At 29.8% G+C, this 24310-nt stretch overlaps 1 protein-coding gene across 2 annotated transcripts; it reads right to left on the reverse strand.

The window, feature by feature from the left end:
• Positions 1-1163: 1163 nt before the first annotated feature.
• On the reverse strand, positions 1164-24088 carry LOC145325431 (uncharacterized). 2 transcript variants are annotated; one of them, XM_080168413.1, is made up of 9 exons: positions 24011-24088; positions 23236-23278; positions 22704-22762; positions 20864-20968; positions 19541-19620; positions 8169-8282; positions 2510-2564; positions 1906-1959; positions 1164-1313 (listed from the first exon to the last, which is right to left on the reverse strand). In XM_080168413.1, exons 1-9 carry the CDS (start codon positions 24056-24058, stop codon positions 1251-1253), a joined length of 621 nt encoding a protein of 206 aa, XP_080024539.1. In that variant the 5' UTR covers positions 24059-24088; the 3' UTR covers positions 1164-1250. The 2 variants fall into 2 exon arrangements, with proteins under 2 accessions (XP_080024539.1, XP_080024538.1); XM_080168412.1 differs by lacking the exons at positions 1164-1313; positions 1906-1959; positions 2510-2564; positions 8169-8282 and adding an exon at positions 8503-8929 and having other exon boundaries at positions 24011-24077.
• Positions 24089-24310: the final 222 nt, after the last annotated feature.

Genomic DNA, 24310 nt, shown 5'->3' on the forward strand with positions numbered 1-24310 from the left:
TAGGTATGTTAATCTAAATAGCAGTGCCTAATAGATAGCAGTTAGCTTGATATTAATTTTTTTTCAAGATATACGTTATACACACACCAAAGACTGGATAGACGGACAGCCATCCTTATACTTTGAATAGTATATATCTATAATACAAAGTAGCTTGATGTCTGTCCGTCTGTCTGTCCGTCTGAAGCTTAAGATCTCAGTAACCGACGAACCGATTGGGCTCTACTCTTCAGGAATTATACCTACTGGTCCTGTGATGGTTTTAAGCTATTTTCCTGGGGTGTGGCACACCCCCAACCCTCCCATTTTTTGTAAAATCTCAGTAACTGATGAACAAATTGGGCTCTACTCTTCTGGGAATATACCTACTGGTCCTCTGGTGGTTTTAGGCTATTTTCTGGGAGGGTGGGATCCCAACCCCCCTAAAAATAAAAAATACCCATTTCCACATTTTTTAATTTTTTTTTATTTTTGTAAACAAAAACCAGTAACTGGGTTGGGGGAACCCCACTGCACCAAGGGGCGAAGCCCCCATGAACCCCCACCCAAAAAAAAAAAAAAATTCACTCAAAAATTGTTTTGGGCTTTTTGTAACTTTTAAAAATTGACATCTTTAAAAAGTTGTTGCAATTATAGGTATTAAATAAAATTTACAGAGGAGAGTTTTCAGAGGAGCTTGCGCCGCATACGGGGTACTCGCTTATGCTCACCCCGTACGAGATATACGGTAACCAAAGAGTAATTCGGCAAAGAATAACTTTTTGAAATGATAACAATAAAAGTATTCTGGAGGGTTGACTTTACATTACCTCATAGGGCGAAGCCCCTATAGGCTAGGGGCGAAGCCACTAGTTGATAAATATAGTTTTAATTAACGACACTTTGACATCAGCAAAGACTTTGGCATTTTAAAACATTTTGTCATTTCTATTTTAGGAACTAACCATCAAACTAGCGGCTAGACCCAAAGTAGCATCTAGGCATAATTCAAAGCGGGGAATTGATAGTTAGAACGCTATTTTAGATTTAATTTTGAAATAGAAAAAGTCATTTTTTAGGGGTTGGGTTATTTTTTAGTAATGTATACTAATATATATTATACATATCTGTCAAAGCTACTTTTGCAGTATTATCCTTGTCTGAATCAGGACCAAATAAAGAAATTAACATTTCATTTTTATATTTCACATAGAATAGCCTTTATTTGTTGTTTTTTATCAATAAAATATACACAATAATTTTTATGATGATTAGATGAGAAAATCAGTTTCTTCAGCCAGCCCTTCTTCATCACTCTCTAGCTCTTCATCACTCTAAATAAGATTATTATTAGTATCATATTTGGAGGGGTGTGTAGGTGAGTATAACACCCCCCTTAGTTAAGATTTTCAAAAAATGTTTAAAATTCTGAAGGGAAGTGTCATTAAATTCCTAATCGACCATTATATTTCCCATCTAACCCCCTCATTTTTCACATTTCAGAGCCTCATACTAGCAAAATTCTATGCCTCTAACTAATTAGCATTATTAGCATTGCGTTTATAGTTCAAAGTCCCGGATTCGAACCCATGACCTTCTAAAACTTAGTTTTATCTATCTAAATCAACATAAAGTGTAAAATTGAAGCTTTTTTACTGCAGCGAAGGATTTCGCTAAGATACAGGCCCCCTTTACAGTTAAGCTTTCTATAAGTCCAGGGAAGTGTTATAAATATTTTGGGGAAAAGTATCAGCTCCACCCCCGAAATAAAAACTATAACCCCTCCAAATTTTTTTGTTTACTTTTTCTTTTAAAACCTCAAATTGAAATGGGGGGAGGTTGACTTCCCCCCACTTAACTTATGTGGCTCTAGAGGCTTCTAGGGGCCTTAACGCTGGTAAATGTATAATGTAGATTGCATAATACCTCTAAACTATCTCCATCCTCAGATTCAGAATCTGACCAATGTTGTGTCACATCCTAAATTAAAAAATAAAATTGTAAATGTAATAAGTATTGATATATAACCCAGACAACTAACTGTCCCCTGTCGTGTAGACCTTTTGTTCTAGTCTGCTAGCAAATTGTTTTCTGCTCTTTTTTAGCGACTTGACTGTGTTAATTTTTAATATTTGCTGATATTCAAAGACCCAATTGAAAGTCGGAAAACAGTCCACAGGGTGGGGACATACAGTTATTTAACCCCTTCCCCCTCTATTGTTTTTCTCTAATAGTAGTTCGCCATTAGTTCAGCAATCGCCTTAAAGCCATTTAAGCTAAAAAAGACGTCCAAGCTTTTTATTTTGAGGGGGTATAATGAGGGGTTTCAAAAGTTTGAGGGGGGTTATCTAATGTATTTTTTTTTTAATTTTGAGGGAGGTCAAAAAAATTGTTTATAAGTTTTGGGTGGGTTAGCACCCCTTTACCCCTAACTTTGGAAGTCTATGCAGGCTTACTTCAATTTTCATTGGATAATCACTACTATTGAACGTTGTTGTGTTTACTAAGTATATTTTCCAAATTGTTATACCTTATGTATTTCTAAAGCTTCTGGATCTTGGTAATGTTTCTCACACATACTGCACCTACAAAAAAAAATGATATTTGTTATCCAGAAACATGAAAACAGTAAAAGTGTCTGACTATGACGTCAGAAAAAATTAACAACTAACCAATAAGAGGCCGCTATATATTTTACCATTGTGAAAACTGGCTTCTCATTGGTTAATTGTTAATTTTGAACACCGTAATAGTGTCTGACTGATTATGACGTAACAAAAAAAATTAGCCAATGAGAGGCCGTTATTGACCAATGGTAAAATTTATAGTGGCCTCTCATTGGCTAATTTTTTTTGTTACGTCATAATCACTCAGACACTATAACTGTGTTCGTTAATTTTTTCTGACGTCATAGTCAGACACTTTTACTGTGGCCCAGAAACATCCTCTTTAGACCATTTTTTGTTTATTCTATTATTAATCATAATTTTTAATAAAAAATAGGCGATTTCCCTTAAAAAAGACTTTTTGTTACCCAGTACCCAATATAACTGAACCTAACATGACCTAAAGTAAAGAACAAACAAACAAAAAACTTACACCCTCCTACCCCTTCCTTATTTTCAATTTATATAAAAATATCTTTTCTCGAGTATGCAAACGCTACCATTTCAAAACTACTAAAAATTCTGTTTTATACAATATTTTACTTTCATTTAATTTCCTTATTTTCCTGAAAATTATAAATTTATCAATCCTAAAAGGTGGAAGAAAAATTCAAACTTTGTTTCTATTTCTATGAATAAAATATCTTTTCTTTTTCTTTCTTTTAATATTTTACACATTATTCATTCTAGTTTAAAATGTAAGGGATTCAGGATTTTGAGAAAAAAAAATCTTTGTGCTCTTTATATTAGGACAATTATCTACATTACACTGTTAAAAATAATTTTTTTTTTAACATCAGATGATACTCTATATTCTTCACATTAATGTATAGTATCAATCCGTACGTACTAGGAAAAAAAACTCATTACGATACAAGGAAGTTTTCAATGCTGGTATTAAGTATTAGGTTATGTTCTGTGAAGTAACAAGTAGTACTAAATAATGTATTTGTCTGTATAGTATTGTCTAATACGCTCTTGGGAATAAAATTCAATACGGTATAAGTAAGTTTTTAATACGCTCCTTCGCAATTGTTGTTACCCTCTAGAGTATGAAACTGTTTTACTTTGTATGAAAGATCAGTTTATAATATATGATTATTATATGTACATATACATTTTGTTATATCAACAAACATACCAAGCAGAGCCATAAAACATTAATTTAAATGTAAATTTAGTAAAAAAAATGACTTTAAAGATGTTTAGGACTAAACATTATTCTAAAAATAAAAACTATGGTCAGTCATAATTACAAAAAACAAAACTATAAAGTTGAGCATAAATAGTAACATTTCATCTTTGTCTAAAACGACCAAGCATTGAAACACTTCCATGAGAGGTGTGCACGATAGGTGTCTGTTTCAATTATTCTTTACAGTACAGATTCGTACCCTAGAACGTATGAATAGTTACTATTTTAATAAACCATTCTCTTGCGTATTGTCTGATACGCTACAGCGTATGAAATAGTACTAAATCAAGAAACATTTCTACAGCGTATTTTCCGATACCCTACAACGTATAAAATATTACTATTTTTATAAACTTTTCTACAGCGTATTCTATAGTACCCTAGAGCGTATCAATCGATACTAAAAAAATGTATGGGTTCTGTATAGTAATAATTATTGTGTTATATAGTATTACATAGTGTTATATATTAATTATATAGTTGTAGCGTACATACGGGTCCAATACTCTCCAGAGTATCAATTGATACTAAATAAAAAAATTATTTTTAACAGTGTAGTAGCGCAGTAAAGGCAATTATAAAACTACGGCTGTTTCCCTAATAACGTCCATTGGACACTGCAAACCTGCACCCCTTCTTTGTTTTTTTGTAAAAAAAAATAGAAAACAAGAAGGTAGTTTAGTTTGTGTAATTATATATTTGCAGGCTAGGTTAGGTTATATGGTTTATTGGGTACTAAGTAGCCCCGCAGAGTTATGACACCACATGTAAAGACTACACTGGGTTAGGGCCCTCCGAAGGGGTTGGCCGTAGGAGAAAAAATTCCTTCTCCCTATCATTTTTAAAATTTATTTTAAAAAAAAGTTAAAGGATTTCAATGTCATCTATAAATTGTTGAATTTCTTAGGTAAACTAGTTTTTCGAAAATTAAATAGTGAATTATTTCGTCGCTCATTTTTAATTAAATAAAAACTGAACAACATTAAATTGTAGAACTTTTTTCTCTCTCTTTTGTAAATTCCTGTTTTGTTATGGGAAGTATGTAAATCTTAGAATGTTTGTGTAATGAAAATATAATCTATTTAATGGTTCTGAAAAAGGTGTGTAAGTATACCTAATTTGTTATCCTACAAACATGCTTTTACATTTAGTATATTTATATTTATTTTCATTGCATTAACTTGGGGTAAAAAGCTAGATTTGTTTTATGTAGTTAAAAAAAACTACTCTACAAGTCTGTTTGTCTTTTTATAGGCTCTTCAGCAGTTCGGTTGTCTATAAAAAGGAAACGAATTAACTTAGGACGTGAATAATTATTTTTGGCGGGGGGGGGGGGGGAGGGTGGATTTTAATTAACCACTTCTCCCCATTGATGTAGTAGAAAACACAACTTATGATACCTGTTATGACACTTTTTTGATGGGGTTTTCTACATTTGAAGTTTTTAAGAAGGTCAATTTTAAACACCCTAATCAATCTATTTATGGTGCAACATTTGTCTGGAAGTCCTGATGGTCAATGAAAATATGTATGTAACTACAATTTAAGGAACAAGACTTTTTCTTACACTTATCAAGGTTTAATAAAGTAGCAGGAGAATTATTTTAAATATAAGATATTTAAAATGTGATTTTATATGAGACCCTAACACGTGACCTACAAAAAAACTAGCTGACACGCCATAAAATGTTCAAGGTTTAATTTTAATCAGTTTTATAATAGTGAAATGAAAAGTTTATTTGAAAAAGTTTAAATATTAATAATAAATCTAGGAACACGTTAAGTTTCTAATAACAATTGAGTTAACTTAGAAAGTCAATGGTTCATTTCAATTTAACTTTTATTTGTTATGTTTGTTAGAATTAAGCAAGTAATTGTTGGGGTTTCAAAGATACAATTTATTTTTTAGTTGAAAATATACCGAAATGTATTCATCATAGGCATTAAAAACTTGAAACTTTGTGAAGAAAAAAATTCTCTTAATGCTTATTTTAGGCAAGCGATAAAGGGCCCTAAGGGATAGTAAGCACCCCGCAAGGGATGAGGACCGGCAAGGACATGAAATATTTTTTTGAGAAAACCATGTTAGAGGTCATTACTTTTACAACGGTAGAAAAAAATGCCTGTTTTAATATCTCACCAAAAAAATGAATCTACTTGGTCTCATAGAATATGAGAAGAAAAAGTTTAGCCAAGGTAAAGTTTTAAGGCACAGGGGAAATGAAAAAGCTGCACCATTGTTAGCTTCCAATAAATACCTCCCATAAAGACTTCAAGATGGTTGAGATTGTTTCTACCCCGCCCCCTCCCTCCTTATCCGATATTTTTTTATTTTTAATCATGGTCATTTACATAGAGGGATTGATCTAGCCCACACTAGGATATTCCTAATTCCGATATTTTTAACTTTAATTTGAGGTGATTTAGAAATATGAAGAAAATTCCAAACATTAAGTTGTATGAAAATTGTTAATAAATCCATATAAATTTTTTAAATTTTGCTTGGAAGGGGGGGGGGTTAAAGTGACCTACACCTGCGGTGCCTTAAATGTTCTATCCAATACCCATTTAACCTAACCTAATCTGATCTAAAATAATACAAGAAAAACACACGATCTCCATTTATTTTTATTTAATTCAATTCAAAATATTGTAAGTGCTTATAAGGGTACTTTGTGCGCCCTAAATATAAATTTAACTGCATTTATTTGTTTATTCCTTTTAATCCAACTATTCAAATTTGTTTGCAGCGCAACCTTTTATTTGAAATTTGAAGAAAAAAAGTATTCCGATGCACAAACACACACAAACACAAAGCACATAACTTTTGACAAAAGATGAAAAAACAACGCAATAAAAGAAATCCAATTTTTGCATAAAATTTCAATATATATTTTTAATATGGCTACATTTGTATATTTTATGCTTACAGGGTCAGTAAAAGTCATAGTTAAAATATAGGCACAGTTTATATTAGTTTTAAAAGAAATCAAATGGGTCCCGCATGGTTAAGGCACCGCTTGAATAAAGCATCACGGGGGCTAGAAATATATTTTCAAAGTTTTGTGTTTGTTTGGTTCACTAAGCTACGAGTAGGAAAAATAAACAAAAATATTTTATTAATCGCTTAGAGTTATTATATTGTTTTGCACAAAAACACCCTGTAAATGTTTTGATATTTCTTTTCAATGGTTTATTTGAACATAAAATTGTATATGGATGTAAATAGACTTGAAAGAAAATCACAAATAGGTTTTATGGCCACCTAGATTTATTTCTGATATTTGTGTGTAATACATTTTGTCCTAAGTAGCTAAGTAGCAGAAAATAATTTGGTAGCAGACGAATAAAGTCATTGAAAAAGGAAGGGAGGTAGTTATCTGTAGATACATCTAAAATTAAGATCTGTTGTTTATACGTTTGTCATTCAACGATAATTAAGAATGTAAGCCCTCTTCCCTGTTAAAAATTGTGTAGTTATTATGCCATTAAACTATCGATATGTCGATGTATTGACAGGGGAAAATTAGTCATTAAATTATTTTGCTAATATGCACTTCATTTACTAGTAAGTTCGTTCATTCAGTAACAGGAGAGGGGATGATGTAAAGGGGATTGATAGAGGGTATCGTTATTTTAGCCAGCTACGATTTTCAGTTTATTAGTGTACATGAAAATCTTGTGCAACATCCAAGCGATAATATATCGATTGGTGGTTGAAACTTCGCGATGTTTGATAGACACCCATAAAATTGTACTGATCGTACAAATCTTTTTAGAAGACCTTTTCCTAAGTTTCTTTTTCCCTCGCACGAAGTCAGAAAATTCTGGTTTTGAATTTAACTATTTTTCAAATGTCTGCATATATAGACGAACTTTAAAGAACTTTTACAAAACTAATTATAATCAGACTTTTGTTGCAGGAATTTTGGATTAGTTTTAAGAAAATTTATTTAAAGTGACTTGAAAATATTTACAAATTATTGTTAATGTCATATACCAAAGGATTGTTATAACTCCGATTTCTCTTAGGGGTGTGGAGATACCTACCCAAATATAAAAAAAAACCTTCTGGCTATAAATAATAGGCTTTACTGTAACGAAGAGAACTATCGTTCAAAAAGGTTGGCGAGTACTGTTAGACATTTTCTTACTTTAATAACAATTAGAAAAATAGCTAAAAAAAAAAGACTTAAATCTGAAACTTTTAAAGATTAAGAACCTATATAAATATTATCTTAAATAGAAAACTATTGAAATCAGTAGTTAATAAGATCTTAAGCTTCAGACAAAAAAAACTTACTACTTTGTATGATAAGATAACTTACCCCCAGTGTTCATAGTAGAGTCTGTGTTCATTGAGAGAATCATGGGTGGCGAACCAATCCTCACAAACATTGCATTCCCATTCATACTCCCAGTTCTCTTCCTCTCTAGTCAACCTTAACATATAATAATCCTCACTAATATTGTATTTCCATTCATACTCCCGGTTCTCTTCCTCTCTAGTCAACCTTAACATATAATAATCCTCACTAATATTGTATTCCCATTAATACTCCTAGTTTCTTCCTCTCTAGTCAACCTTAACATATAATAATCCTCACTAATATTGTATTTCCATTCATACTCCCAGTTCTCTTCCTCTCTAGTCAACCTAAACATATAATAATCCTCACTAATATTGTATTCTCATTCATACTCCCAGTTCTCTTCCTCTATAGTCAACCTTAACATATGATAATCCTCACTAATATTGTATTCCCATTCATACTCCCAGTTCTCTTCCTCTCTAGTCAACCTAAACATATAATAATTCTCACTAATATTGTATTCCCATTCATACTCCCAGTTCTCTTCCTCTCTAGTCAACCTTAACATATAATAATCCTCACTAATATTGTACTCCCATTCATACTCCCAGTTCTCTTCCTCTCTAGTCAACCTTAACATATAATAATCCTCACTAATATTGTACTCCCATTCATACTCCCAGTTCTCTTCCTCTCTAGTCAACCTTAACATATAATAATCCTCACTAATATTGTACTCCCATTCATACTCCCAGTTCTCTTCCTCTCTAGTCAACCTTAACATATAATAATCCTCATTAATATTGTACTCCCATTCATACTCCCAGTTCTCTTCCACTTTAGTCAACCTTAGATTATACCAATCAGAACACAGTGAAAGCACAATCCGATCGTATTATTGGTAAACACACGAAATGTCAGTTTTTTTATATTTCATCCATCTTTATTAGTCAGCTTCAAATAGTTGATTTCTTCATAGATTAAAGAATTTTGTAAACCATATTTTAATTTTGTTTACAATATTTTATTTATACTTTGTAATGTGCATGATAAATGATATTTTAGGAATCTAATTTTCTATGCAATATGTATTCGTGGACATTCAATGAAAATACAAAATTATTCAGTTTTGATAAATGTTCATATGATATAAATTAAGAGCTAGCTATACGCAGATTCAACTTTTTTGAGTACTCTCACAAATTTTTCTGAAAAGACATATTAAAATATTAGGAACAGGTTCAAAAATCCATCTGATTTTCTAGGTTTATTGGATGCTGTTGCGCGGCTTCCGAGCCCTAGAGAAATATTTCATCTGTTAATGAAAAGGTTTAATATAAAAAATTCCCAAAAATATAAATAAATTGCATGAATATGATTTAATTCATAAAGTATCCTTTCTGCAAACATAGATAAGTGAAGTTTTATCAAATTTAAACAGTTCTCATTATTAATCAAAAGGCTTAAAAGTTAAAAGTTTTTTAAAGTGAAATTCATCATGACAAAATGGGATTATGTGATTAAATTTCCGTAAAATTAAACTCAGTTACATTAATTTTCTACTGAATAAAATTAGACTAAAACAAGACATTAGACATAATTGTATGCTAAATTATAAGTAAATTTTTGCAAAACTGATTAAATACATGAAACTGTTAAAGAAATACTGCAGTTTTTAGGAATTGATTATAAAGATGTTTCGCTTATAACATTGTACCTAGTTGTAATAGGAATCAGATTAATAGGATAATTGTAACGTACTAAAATTTCTTGTATAAAGAGTAAAAAAACTGTCTGACTCTTATATGAATCAGTATGCAAAGTTTGAAATCAAAAGAACAATTCTAACCTGTTTAGATTAAAGTAAAGAGCTAACCATTACGGACGTACGGACCGACCCTAATTAGAGAAAAGCTTTGCTTTTAATAGCCCAAAAATTTCTAAATAAAATATTTATGAGAAAAGGCAGATGGTCGTTTGTGTGTGCAGTTGTTTCTACAAAATATTTAAAATTGACAAAAGTTAACTTTAAAATTCATAAAAAAATATAAAAAATCTTCGCACATTGAATAGGTAACCTTACTTCTTACACTAAGAATTAATCCGTTTGTTAAATCATGCCCGTTTACCTTTGACTTAAAATTATATCAAAACTTCATTGCATGATTAATGGAAAACAATGGTACTTGCAGCTGCTATGTGTTCAGCGAGAAAGTCGCTCAAAAAACAGACACGTGACGTTATAAAATTGGGGGATTATTAATCTCTTTTTTAGAGGGTTTTCTTTCCCACTTCTTCTCTCATCTTCCCTATTTTTATGACGTCATGTGCCTAATTTTTGAGCGAAACTCTCCCCGTACCTGCTATGTTAAGCAAGTGACACAATTAGTTGGATAAGGGGTAAGCCTTGTTTAAAGAAAAGACATACCTCATAGCCTCGCAGTGTTAGGATAGATCAAAAAAGAGCATGCAAAAAAAGAGGTTTTTGTCTGTTGGGCGTTACTATTTTCAATCCTGGACTTGAAAGAATAAGGATATAAATAATTTTTGCTCCGGATAACCAGTACAAAATATAATTTTTGCTCCGGATAACCAGTACAAAATATAATTTTTGCTCCGGTTAACCAGTACATAATATAATTTTTGCTCCGGATAACCAGTAAAAAATATAATTTTTGCTCCAGATAACCAGTACAAAATGGCCAGTTTCTGTGAACGCTTTATTTGTGGAGTGCAATGCATTAAATTTCAATGCAACAAGTCAACAAGGATATTACAAACCATTTTAGGAAAATTAACAACTATTCATTCTTGGGTTTTTTTAAATTAAGAGAAAATGGTTATGAAAACACAATTTTTTACTTCATTTGTAAGGTACCTCCCTGATATTTCACTAGAGAAATAAAATTTTAATTATACTTCTGTGAAATCCTCAAAAGTTAGCTTTAACAAATGATTTTTTTTATTATTGAGGAACATTTTAAATAAAGTTATTGTGACTTGTGTAATCTATCCAGGAATCTTAAGGAATAAGACAATGGGAGATAAATTGACATACATGCCTAGTTGCGTTTTGACACTAATTGTTTTGAAGTACTCAATCAAAATAAAGCAAAAGTACCCAAAGTTCAGAGCCAAAGTATTAGATGAGTTATTTTTAATTAAAGTTGCTGTATTCTTATACACCTTTTTGAAAAGCCATGCTTTTCTGGAGGATAGTAAAAAAACAAGATTTACTGCAACGTTGTAAAATTTACTCTAGAAAATTCTGGGGTGAAAGGAATATTAAGTTCAGTAAATTAGTTGGATGCAATTCAAAATGGTTCCTACATGCTTCAAAGATAGATTACATCGAAGAGTGTGGGACATCTGCCATATTCAACACAAAAAATATGTTATAAAAAATCAATTCCATTTTTAAAAAGAAAAAATATTAAATTATCTATAAATAGTGTTTCTTTGCATATGAGTATTAAGTACATCCCTTTATTCTTGTAAATCTAGTGAGCAAAAGCTGGGGAAATTGAAAGTCTTAGCTAATCTAACTAAAGTGAAATATCTAACCATATAAATTATTTATATCTGTGCACTTGTTTCTATCTTAATTCCTTTTTATCATCTTCAAAAATGCACTTTGTTCATGAAACAAGGATAATTAGTTCCATATGTCTTAGTTTCTTTTTCATATTCAAGTTTTTATATTTTATTTTGGGGTTAGAATAACAATTAATGCATAATTATTGAAAAACAACTGGATCATTTATTAAAATGATCTATTTCAAATTATCATACAATTAAAATTCTAATTTAAAAACTTAATTATATCTATTTTTCTTTCATTAAAATTTGTTCATAAAAATAATTTAGATGATGCAAATTTTAGAAAAAGTATTTTTTATTAGTATTGTTTTGTTTATTTTAAATTGATGAAACTAAGTAAGATCTTATCACTTACTTTCTTAATTAATTTCCTAAACTGTTACTGCTACAGACTTTTCTCGTATTCATTCGAATCCGGTGGATAGGAACCGGTTCTCATCCATACGAAAAAACTATGTCTAGCATTGTATTATATCCAGCTTTCTACGAATATAAAAATGTACAATCATAAGATTAAAACCAGTTTTTTTAGCCGGTGCCTTCGGAGCCTTGGGGCTAAAAAAACTAGTTTTAATCTTATAATTGTACATTCTATATTCGCGGAAAGCCGTTTATAATAGGATACGAGAAATAACTATTATATATTATCCTCTTTAATCAAGTGATTGAAGTACTTTTACTAAAAACAACTTTACTTAATAGGTTTTTTTGCAATCTTCGATAAAATATTTATAAAATATTCAATATATTCATGTAATATGTCCACAAAATGATTCTTAGTAAAATTTAACTTGACAAAAGTTTTCTTTTCCTTTTCTTTTATTGGAACTTTGTTGTCCTTCATAATTCTTTTAAAACCTAACTTTACCTCTAAATATTCTACATGTTTTAACTGCCATTTATAATTCTTTATAAATTTGTATATGTGTGATATGTAATAGAATATATTAGGATTTGTCAAATGTTAATTTTTAAATGGATGAAAAACTTTACTATGTTGAATTAAAGTCACATACATAATATTAGCTGCAAAGCAGATTTTAAAAAAATAGCACAACTTTAATTCAGTTGAACATTGTTAATCTACCTATAGCTGAAGCTATGTATAGTGATAATATTGGAGAAACAATCTTAGCTAATTCAAAAAAGAGTTAATTAGAACAAAACTCAATTTTATTTCTTGTTTTATACTTATTTTCTTCTTTTTTACATTTTGTGAAAGTTCCTGTACTTTAAGTGTTATAAAATGATAATCTTTTTTTTGCAAATTTCAATGGACATCATACAATATTAAGGCCAGTGTGTAATGCATGTGTATAGTGTATATACTGAGTTTATGTGAATGTAAATCTTGTTTTGCTAGTCCAGATAACTGAAGAGGCAAAACATATAGTAAATTATGTAGTTTGAAAAATGAACATAATAATATTTTGTAACTTTTCAAGAGAAATAATTTACTCAATTAATAGTAACTAAAATCTACAGAATGAGATGTATGCTAATATGTGAACTTTAATGTTTTAAAAAAGATTAGACAATTGTTTCAATACAAATTAAACCAAAGAAAACTCATTGAATTATAACCTATAGGATGGGTATGCACAAACCCTTTTTGGCACTTGGGTTTCTTTTGCCTTTGTCTTTGAGAATGCTTAGTGGTAAAATGTAAAAGTTAGTTAATTTCTGAAGGATTATTTTTTAATATTTAATTTTTCTCTTTATCCCTGTTAAAAATACACATTGATGTGCACACTGCAAATATTCAAATATTCTTCTACAACAAGCAGTTAGATATTTCATCAACATGTAATACTTTCTAAAACAAGCATAACTCTTTTTATAAAGATTATAATGGAGTAGATTGAATGTTATTTTACTTTTAGAGTTATGCTCAAGTTTTTGCTTTATTTTCTAATAATGTTATTGCTTACAAAATAGGGTAGAAATAGGTCTGTAAATTAAAAGACATTGAAATTCTAGATTAGTTGTGCGACTACCAAAATACGTTACTAAGATGTTTATATGGTTGTGAAAAATAGTTCTTTATTTGTTTTAGCTTTCATATTCTTTGCAAAACAATAACTTTTCTTATGCAAATAAAAAATGTATTTCTTTATTTGTTTGTTTTTGTGGGTTTTGTAAGTGTTTTGTTATCTATGTTTATAGCATAAGCAAGGAGGATTACATAAAATGTTGTAAATAAATTTAAAACTATTGTTTACTTTTATTTAACCTTTTAATTTAAAAAAGGGTTAAGGTTTTATAGGATTTTTAATAACATTCTTGACCTCACCTTCCAAAGAATTTCTTTGGATTGTGGTACTTAATATCTCTTACTAAAGAACTGATTTAAAAGGGGCTGTTTGAATCATTACTAGAAGGTTTTAAACTCAATAGCAAGGTTGGCATTAGGCAAAATGGATGTAAAAGTTTATCACCACTCATTTTACAAACTTTTACAAAATATAATGTATATCATATTCATCTCAGGAAGAAATGGGAAAGGCCTAGTATGCAGGGATAAGACAATGGAATTTTGTGGGGAATTGAGGTTTTAAAACATTTTAACTAAAACCTTACTTGGGTAAAGAATGAAAGTGCCAAAGCAAAAGACTTTTTTGAAATACTTTGCAATTAATCATCAATAAAACAATTCCTTTTTTCCAAGTGGCACCACAAAAAAGAAATAAAGACACCCTAATTTATGTAAGAGTAATGCAATGCAAGTAATGGTAATCCAAAAAAGATTTCTGGCTGTTCCTAAAGTTTTCAATTTTCTGAAATGGCAATAGATTTTGAGATATATAATAACTTCTAGCTTGCTGTGATTAGAAGAATACATTAACTAGAGACCCAAAAGCAGGACAAGCCAGGAATGAGTCTCTAGGGGATTATATTTGTAGTGACCCTTTTTTCAGTTAGGATGCACTAATATTTCTACCCATCTACATTTTTTTTGTAAATTAAAAAAAACAGTGATCTCAAAAGTTTCCTTACTTTACTTTTGGGGAAATCGCTTTAAAATGAGAAACTTTATAACCTTTTCTGGCTTAACAATGTTTGATTTGTCAGATATGGATTTTAGCTATTCATATAAATAAAAATGATTTTTTTAATATTCTGTGGTTCTTTGCTATCAGAGAATACCCATAATCCAAGTGGATGATATTCATAATATCTATATTCTAAAAAAAGGATATTGGGATAGGCAAATTTATTTATATTTTATGTAATAAGTTAATTCAAAATCACTTAGTCAACAAAGACATGTAATTTATGTATTGAAAAAATAGCCTTATAAATTGATAAAATAAACAAAAAAGTTAAAATTTAATATTTTATTTACCAGGTTTTGCCTCCTTTTCCAAACAGCCATGGCCACTTATTGTGAGATGGATTATATTTAGAGCGAGGGGAAGATATGTCCACTAGTAGCCAAATTTTACAAGAAGAGACTGCTATAAAACTGATTAACATTAAATTAGATAAAAAAAAATTTTAGTTTATTAGAATGCAATCTAAGAGAACAGTGAAAAACAATCTAGAAAGGTCAAAGAGATAAATGTTTTAGCACTATACATAAAGAGTTATTTTTCATATTCCTTGATGCCAGAAAATCGTAGGAAGGTAAATAATTACCTGGGAAAATATTAAATATTATACAAAATCTTATATTTGTCCACAATATTCTTACATTATTCAAATTAAGCTTTGTCATACAGTTCTATTTTATCTTTTACATTTATTATTCCATAATAATAAGAATTATCAATATTAAATATTTAACTATTTCCAAAAGTTGAATAGTTATTTTATTTAAAATTAAAGATTTTTTCATATTATATCAATTTTAAGCCACATTTACTTTCATTTTCTTGGTTTGTGTCTCTTTTTCATAAACACAATATTTCTAAGGTCTTTTAAGAAACATTTTTTAAATGCTTTTATTAGAAAATGTGGATTATGATTTACTATGTTTTGAATATTTATTATAATGTTTTTCTATATTATTTGAATAATCTTTATCCAATATATACATCACATATGCATGCATGCATAAATGCATTATCTTAAACCCAGGTTTTCTGGAAAAGAGTTATTTAGTTTAGAAATAACATGATAAAATCTTAGAAACGAAAATAGTAGAATATAAGCAATAGTTTTATTTTAAAAAACTAAATGGACAGGCCTATAACTAAAGAATTATTAAGTAGAAGAGCAGATCAAAGTTTCAGGGTTAGAAATAGTATTGTTCTACAATTTTTGATGTATGAAAATCTCAAGCTTTTAAGTAGTCTGACTATTTAAAGTCTAATACAAAAATATTATTGTACACACTGTGTACTCATAAAACAACACGTGTTTTAGTAGCGAAGCTACTTTAAGATTCACTTTGTCCGTCCGTTCTTTCGACTGCCAGTTTTTACGCCTAAAGTAAAATGTGATTTTCTCGACTACTATTTAAGATATAGACCTAGAAATTTTATGAACATTCCATTTACCTATGCGCATCTAGTAAATAAATAATCTTTATTTCATGAGATTAATATTTAATTTATTTTGGAGATCTAATTTGTTAATATGCTTTGCTGAAATATAAAAATACACAACCAAACCAACATATTAAAATGTTCCATAAGTAGATAACATCTTTATAAATAAACCCTCTAAAATATTCTGAATAATGTAAAAATATAATAGATTTAATAAATGAAATTGCAGTATTTAAGTTTTCAGGATATAATTTTAACCATATTAAGATGGTACTCAAAAAAATCACTTTTTAGAGGAGGGTGAATATGTAGAATATGTAAAGTCTAGGAAATGCATTAAAAATCTTCAAAAAAAATAAAAAATTTAAGATTTTTATAAAAAAAAAATTTATACATGCATCCAAAATGTGAAAAGCTTTTTTATAATTCTAATTGTACTGCCTCTCAAAGTTAGAAATAATTCGTTCTGGCATTAGTTTTGTTTTTTTTTCTGGTGTAAAGCTAGCTCAGGATTTTATTATTCAAAGTAACAATATTTAAACTTTTAATCCAATAATTATATCTACAAAAAGTCTAATTTTGTGTATCATAATTAGTGAGATGATTTTTCCATCTCTTGATTTATTTGAAATTGTTCTAGGTAATGTTTTTATGTATTTAACAGTTAATATACTACTATTTTTTTTCAAGATATCAAATAGTAGTAAATCAAAATGTCCGCAAGTATTTAATAATATATTTCTAGTTTACAAGCTTCACTATTATGAATGGTGAAAGTCCTTGTTTAAGATTATATGTATGTGTATAATTGTGAATTGTATTCTGTGTATGAGGAAGGAATGAGAGATACACTGCACATGGAAATACATTCATGTGGTGTTCACTCAATACAACAAACAAAGTTAAATAACCATTCTAATATAATATAACATTACTTGAGGTGGGGGGAGATGTCGACCCTACCACATCAATTTCAAATTTCAATTTTTTTAGAGGCAATTTCTCTATGGAGGGTTAGGGTAACCTCCCCAAAAATAGTTTAAAACCTTCCCTGGACCTATAAGTAGCTTTACTGTGAAGAACACTCATACCTGTTCAACGATTAGCGAGAAAAAAAGATATTTCTACTTTATATAAAAAGGATATTTTTTTAAACAGACTAATTAATTTGTGTTAAAAGTTTAAGAATAACTTTCAAGCCTTTTCCATCTGTTTTCAATTAACAAATATTTCTATATCCAACATCTTTAGTCCCCAAAATCAAAATGATTTTTTTTTTTAATTTAAATGCTTCATTGTATGAATACACAGAGAAATACCCGCACATTATTTAGTTCTTGGAACACAAATAAAAGGGATTTCAAACACACGGAAAAGAATTTTTAGTACAGATAGTTCAAAATAGTTAAAGAAAACAAACCAAGGTTTAGAACATCCATAAAAAGTAAAGGTCAGAAAAAAAAGGTTAGAAAAACTTAAAATCTGAATATTAGTCTGTAAATGAAAACAAATTGTATATGAACTTGTTGCAAAATCATGTATAGAATCCTATTACAGATAATTTTGAGACGAATATATAAAATAAAAACCAATTGTTAGACCGGGATATTGTTCTCCTATACAGCGCAGCTTCTCAGAGGTCCTGGTTTATAATTTTTTGTAGGATGGTAACCAACCCTCCCAAGAGAAATAGCAAAACAATATTTTTAAAATTTACATCTAGCAGCTAAGTTAATATTAACAAAACATCTGATCTGACCGTAAATTTAATAGTTATTTCTCGTATCGTATTATAAACGGCTTTCCGTGGATATAGAATGTACAATTATAAGATTAAAACTAGTTTTTTTAGCCCCGAGGTGCCAAAGGCACCGGCTAAAGAACCGGTTCCTATCCACCGGATTCGAATGAATACGAGATAAAAAAAATGACGTTCCACTAGGGGCCTCTAGACGCTAGTGCATTAATAAAATAAGACATAATAATGTATCCACAGCTAGCATACACTTGATTCCTGTAACTTTAATATTCAATACGCAGATATACACACACAGTCAGGGCCAGGGTTTCAATTAAATTTTAGTATTTAACATTGAAGCTAAGACCCATCCAGCCATTCAAATATGTACAGCTCAGAGAACAGTTATTGTAAAATAATATAATTTTCATGTTGGGTTTTTGAAACTTTTTGAAATCCCGTTCTTTTTTATTAGTAAATCAAGTACTTACATACTAAATTGTCCCATTTGATTTTTTGATATTTAGGTTTCAGTAAATAATAGCAATTATTATTATAGAAAAGAGAATATATCTTGCTTAAATTTGGTTAAAATGTCAGAATCTCGACAAAGAATAGGACTAAAAAAACTATAGTTTTTTACTGCTTCATAAAATTCTTTTAAAAAGATGGCGAAGGTGTCAAAGGTCGGGGGATTGTATGCGATCATATTTGATTTTGATAAAATTTTAAAACTTGATAGGTTAGATTTGTTAAATAAATTACTATAGCAGTAAAAATTCTAATAAATCATAAAAATAAAATCTTTTATATAAAACTTAAATGTTCCTTTATTATGAAACAGAAGAATTCTTGGCTCGAATCAATTTAATTTCGTTTCATTTTTCCTTTGTGATTCTGTTTGAAAAGTTGATTTAATTAAAATAGTTTTGTGTGTAGAGACAGTTGTTGATAATATTTCTTTTTATAAAATTGTTTTCTAATTAAGTTTCAGTAAAGTAAATTAAGAAAGTTTAGCTGTGTGTAGTGCCCTAGGAAAATGGGGATAGATGTCAATGTTTTTGGTCAACCTATTATATTGACGGCATAGTAGAGGGAAAGAGAAGAGAAGGAGAAAAGAAACCCGCTAGAGATGGGGTTTAGGATATTTCCTGACGTCAATAGAATAGGTAGGCCAAAAGCAGTGACATCTATCCCCATTTTGCTAGGGCACTATAGACATCTACAAGAAAGTCAGAAAATTAATTGAATTTTGAATATTGAAGATTTGAAATGAACTAAAGGAAAAAAGTGGTGAGGTTAATTCTCTACCCTAATAATTCTTGATGATGACCTCTGGGTTGTAGACCTCTCCACGCACCTTGAAACAAACTCCGTGTCTTAATTGCAATGAAAAGCGTCAATTCGCACTATAGACAACCAACCCTTTGTCTTAAAAGTCCTAACTGTGCCTAGTAATGAGTTGCGTCTGATTTGGGCCAAAGCATTCCTCCTACTCTAACTATTAATGCCACGCAGCTGACATTGCAGCAGTAGGGACCATTTTTAATCCTTACCTTGCTGAAATACTTTTAACTTCTTGTCTCCCCTTCTCTATGCTTCGAATGAAAGACTTTGGAATGTAGGTCGACTCGACCTAAAAGAAATATGGGTATAGTCCCTTAAGGGGCGTTTCGTTGTATTTTCACAGTATCTTTTCCCCTATTTTTAGCCCTTCGGGGGGCTTTAACCCTGCGGGACAATCACATAACTTTACTTGGCATAACCTAAACTAAAATAACCTATCAAAAGCTACTGTGAAAATAGGACGAAACGCCTCTTAAGAGACGTTGCCACGAAAGGGACTAAACCCAAAATTTTATTATTTACAAATGTTTATCAATAAGGAGATTTATTTCAAACAAAAAATTTACTCTCCATTAAAATGTAAAAGAGGTGGGAGTAAATTTAATTCAGGTGTCATTCATCAAGTAGGTAAAATTCAAAGAAGAAGAACAGAAAAAGCAAGAAGTTTTTGTAATGGGGTGTGTAAATACAGTACACTCCCCCCCCCCCCCCATGTTTACATTTTTACATTCCCGCCCTTTTATTTTACAGAAATATTTTCTAACAAATATGAAATTATATGTTTTAAAATAAATTTGAGTATTTAAAAGCACTTAGACTTTCGCAAAGCTTTTAACAAACATTTAGCTGCCTTTTTTTCATATTTACGAAAATAAAATATTAGAGAGGCAATGACTTCTGTTGTCATAATAGCTGAAAACCTAAATGATAGGTATGCGTACATTTTTAAAATGAACGGACATCCTGGTAACGATTAAAGAATTGCTTCGCATTCTAAATCTTACATCCTTATATTAAAGTAACAGGATGTTTGTCTGTGTGTCTGTCTGTGTGTCTGTACCGAAGGATCTCGCTAACCGCTGAACCGATCGGGTTCTCCTTAACAGGGTAGCTTCTCATAAGTCCCGGGAAGGTTTATAACTATTTTCTTAGGGGTTGGGACACCCCATACCCCCCCAAAAATGAAAAATACTCCCCCTCAAAACAAAAAAAAATTTACGTTTTTTAACTAAAATTAAAAATGATGAGGGGGGCACCCCCCCCCCCCCCAAAGAAAAAAAAATTATTTCCATCCCCCAAAATATTTTTTTAAAATTTTTCTTTTAAAATCTAAAATAAGAAATTAGGTTATCAAATTCGACTCTCCCCTCCTCATGTGCCCCTAGAGGCCTCTAGGGGCGTAGCCGCTAGTGAATACTATAGGAATCACATTGTCAAGTTTGAAATCGATAGGACAATTTACGGAGGGACCGACCAAAATTATAGAAAAGATTCGCTTTTAAAACTACTGTATCTAAAGCAAAATAACTTACTTTTTGTACTGCAACCGTGGATATACAACCAGTGAATTGTAAATGTTTATAGACACACAGGGCCAGGGAGTTCAGGGCAAACCAATCTGCACATATATAGGCAGCCTGCAAAAATAAATTATATCACATTTTACTAGCAAAGCTACTCTGTAAATCCTATGTTGTCTAAATGTAGCAATGTTAGAGGGGAAACTTTATTTAGGATGCATGGCTACAACTACTCTGAAATACATAAAAAGATAGACTGCTCAAATTTTGTGTTAATATTTATATGACCACTGAAATTCTAATCTACAAATCATTATTTCTGTCTGTCTGCCTGTTATGCTTACATTTTTAATTATTCTTTATAAGATAAGAACAGTAATTAATGCAAAATCCTTTATTTTCTACACCCTTATTAAAGATATAGCAAATAAAATGATTATATTTTACATTGGGTAAGACACTATCGATGAAAAAGTAAAACAACTTATTCAAACTTGTAGATAATTTGTACTACTAAAAAAGAAACTATAGAATGAATGTGAATTTTTCTATTCAAAGTTTTAAAACTTAATGACGTATCTGAAAGTATTTGAAATAATTCATATCGTTTTTTGCAAAGAAAACTTTAAATGCTAATATTATTATTACTTTCAGAAAAATACATAATCAAATACTATAATAAATTTTATATAAAAAGGTTGACATTTACAAAAATTAAGCTTTTTTTATAACAATTTTATGATATATTAATATCAAATTTCTTTCAAAACTTTAAAGGGACTTGTTTCTTTTTGTGTTAATATTCGTTTAAATGTTTTCATCCTTGTTAAATATTCTCTCCTTTGTTCTTTTATCATGAGAACAAAATATATCTGTACATAGATAATTTCTTTCAGACTTAATAAAAATAAATATTGTCCTATACATACAATTATGTATCTTACAAGAATAATCACATTCAAAAATATTAAGTTTTTCATTGCAAATGACAACAAAAAGATAAACAATGAGAGCCATATATGTAGAAATTAATTCATAAGATTAAGAGTAAGAAGTAACTTTGATAAAAACAGAAAAATAACACCTCAATTTTTTGGCGTTGATGATAGATTTGTATTGTTGGGCTGCAGTTTGACGTACATACCCTAACTATAAAGTAGCTACGCTACTAATAACACCCCAGCCCTCCATACAAAGTAAGATAATTGGTTATGATTCCTAGAAAATTATGGAATAATATCCATTTGTATGAAATATTAGACCCAAGAGAAATTATGTTTTATAATGTAATATATGATAGATAATACATTTATTACACAAATTCTCATATAACGTATCATATTAGTGAGGGACAAATAAAAGAAAAAAAATATGAACATTGTTTTTCGTATATAATTTTTTTAATTTGTATACTTAATTAAGTTTTGAATTTAAGTCATGGTTTAATGCAATTTCTTTAAACGTGTTAAGAGTCATGTTAAGCAACTCTAGTACAGCAGTAAAAATAGAAAATATAGAAAAAATAAGTTGAATTAAGATTTACTGTATAATTCACTTTGTCCGTTCTTCGATCAATTATTTTTTGGCGCTTCGCTACCTTTGGATGTTATCATCATGTTAAAGATACCTTTTTCCTATAATAATTCAATGGATTTTAAATAAGGCTGGATATATTTACAGGGGGAAAATTATCGTCAATTTAGGTTGCTAAAATCGACCTTTGTTGGTCAGTTCGTTAATCTAGTAGGAGGGTAGGGGATGGGGTAAAGAGGGTAGATGGGGGGTATCACTTATTAGAGACATAAAATTCTGGTGCAACATCCAAGAAATGATTTATCGTAATTAGTTATACCTGAAGAACTAGTTTTTTCTTGTTCACGAATTGGACCAGTTTTAACAGGTTTGTGTCATCTAAAAAAACACGCATCCATATATCTCTGGATAGTCCATGAAAATTGCCCCTACATCCAGGGTTCTCATGGCCCAATTTATAAAAATACTCCTTCTGTAGGATAAAATGATTGGTTGAAATTTTCAGACGCTACTCTACTAGTTTGAAACCAACTAGTTAAATTACCATAAGCTAAAAAAAAAGATTTAAAGACTTTGGGTACCAGTGTAATTTATATTATAAAGTCCCCTCCCTAAACAGCTAAATCATTGGTGGGTAAAGAATTCAAGTATCACCTAAACTTTTTGGACTACTTAAGGGGTTTCCTTTTTAACTTCTCCTCTCATCCTTCCCATTTTAGTTATATTTTTATGACGTCACACATCACACTTTCCGCTGTCCCCTAATATTTCTTGATTCTTTACATTTAAAAAGCGACATTTTTTCTAATAATTAATTAATCTATTAAATTGAGTTAAATCTACTTTTTTACCTATGTCATGAAGATCAATTTCAGTCTCTAGTCCGGGAATAAACTGTAAAGAAATAAAAATTTTAAGTACAATAACATTTTAATTAAAAAAAGGATAACAAAATATATAAGTAGAGAAGCTTAAAAATTATAAATAGACATCTGGATAAGAATTAACTAAATTTAGGAATTGAATTAGCGCCCTTAACAATAAGCAAATCTTAATGAAACTTTGTGAAAATATGTAGAATGTGAACTTATTTCATTTCTGAAAATTCCATACGGCCGGACAGACGAACATATAAAATTATATAGTGGCATCTCTAATTAAAATCAGATAAAAAACAAAAAAGATGACACGAAATTAAAACTATCTATGGCGTAGTGACGAACGGATGAGTTATAGTTAGAGAGTAGCTGAAAAAAGTCAATATAATTTTGATTAAATAATAATATTAAATTGAAAGGTTTTTCAATTCGAATGAATTGAATAGGCTTTGAGTTTGATAATATTTTCTTTGTGCTCAAAGAAATGGAAAAAAATTATTAACAAGGATTGCAATATCCATGAAATAGAATAATTATATTAAACAAATACAGAAACGCCATCTATTCTTTGTAAATAAAATTAAGTTGAACATAGGGCTAATAAAAGCCCCGACAAATGTAAGTAGCTATTTTTGCTAAACGTTTAATAATTTATGTTTCCCGCTTTTCCCGCAATATGAAAAAAAAGCTTTAACGTCTTCAATATGTCGCTGTTTGGGACACATTAGGATATATTTGAAATCCATACCTTTATATCCGCAGGAGACAGCTCCATACGGCTCATTCTTTCAAACATTGGCAGTTACATTATTTCTGAAATTATAATGATAACAATAATTTCTTTTTAAGCAAGAATATGATTTTTCTCTATTTAAATCAATAAATGATATAAATTATTATTTTTTTAAATCTGAGAACTCTGAAACGACTGCTCAATAAAGTTGGTGATGGTTAGGTAGGAAAAAAATAATATTTTTGGTAACAAATTTTTTTTAAAATTTCAATTCAAATAACCTTTTTTAATGTAAATTTTTACTACAGCACATAT

The sequence above is a fragment of the Acartia tonsa genome, chromosome 8 (assembly GCF_053477335.1).
Source record: "Acartia tonsa isolate MP-2025a chromosome 8, ASM5347733v1, whole genome shotgun sequence".
Taxonomy (NCBI): Eukaryota; Metazoa; Arthropoda; class Copepoda; order Calanoida; family Acartiidae; genus Acartia; species Acartia tonsa.

Excerpts from the sequence above, each read along its gene's own strand:
- LOC145325431 (XM_080168412.1), bottom strand. The coding sequence starts at position 24,058 with ATGTTTGAAAGAATGAGCCGTATGGAGCTGTCTCCTGCGGATATAAAG. Across the intron at positions 22,763-23,235 it reads AATTGATCTTCATGACATAG|ATGACACAAACCTGTTAAAA; the intron begins GTAAAAAAGTAG and ends GTGTTTTTTTAG. Across the intron at positions 19,621-20,863 it reads CCACGGTTGCAGTACAAAAA|GTCGAGTCGACCTACATTCC; the intron begins GTAAGTTATTTT and ends TATTTCTTTTAG.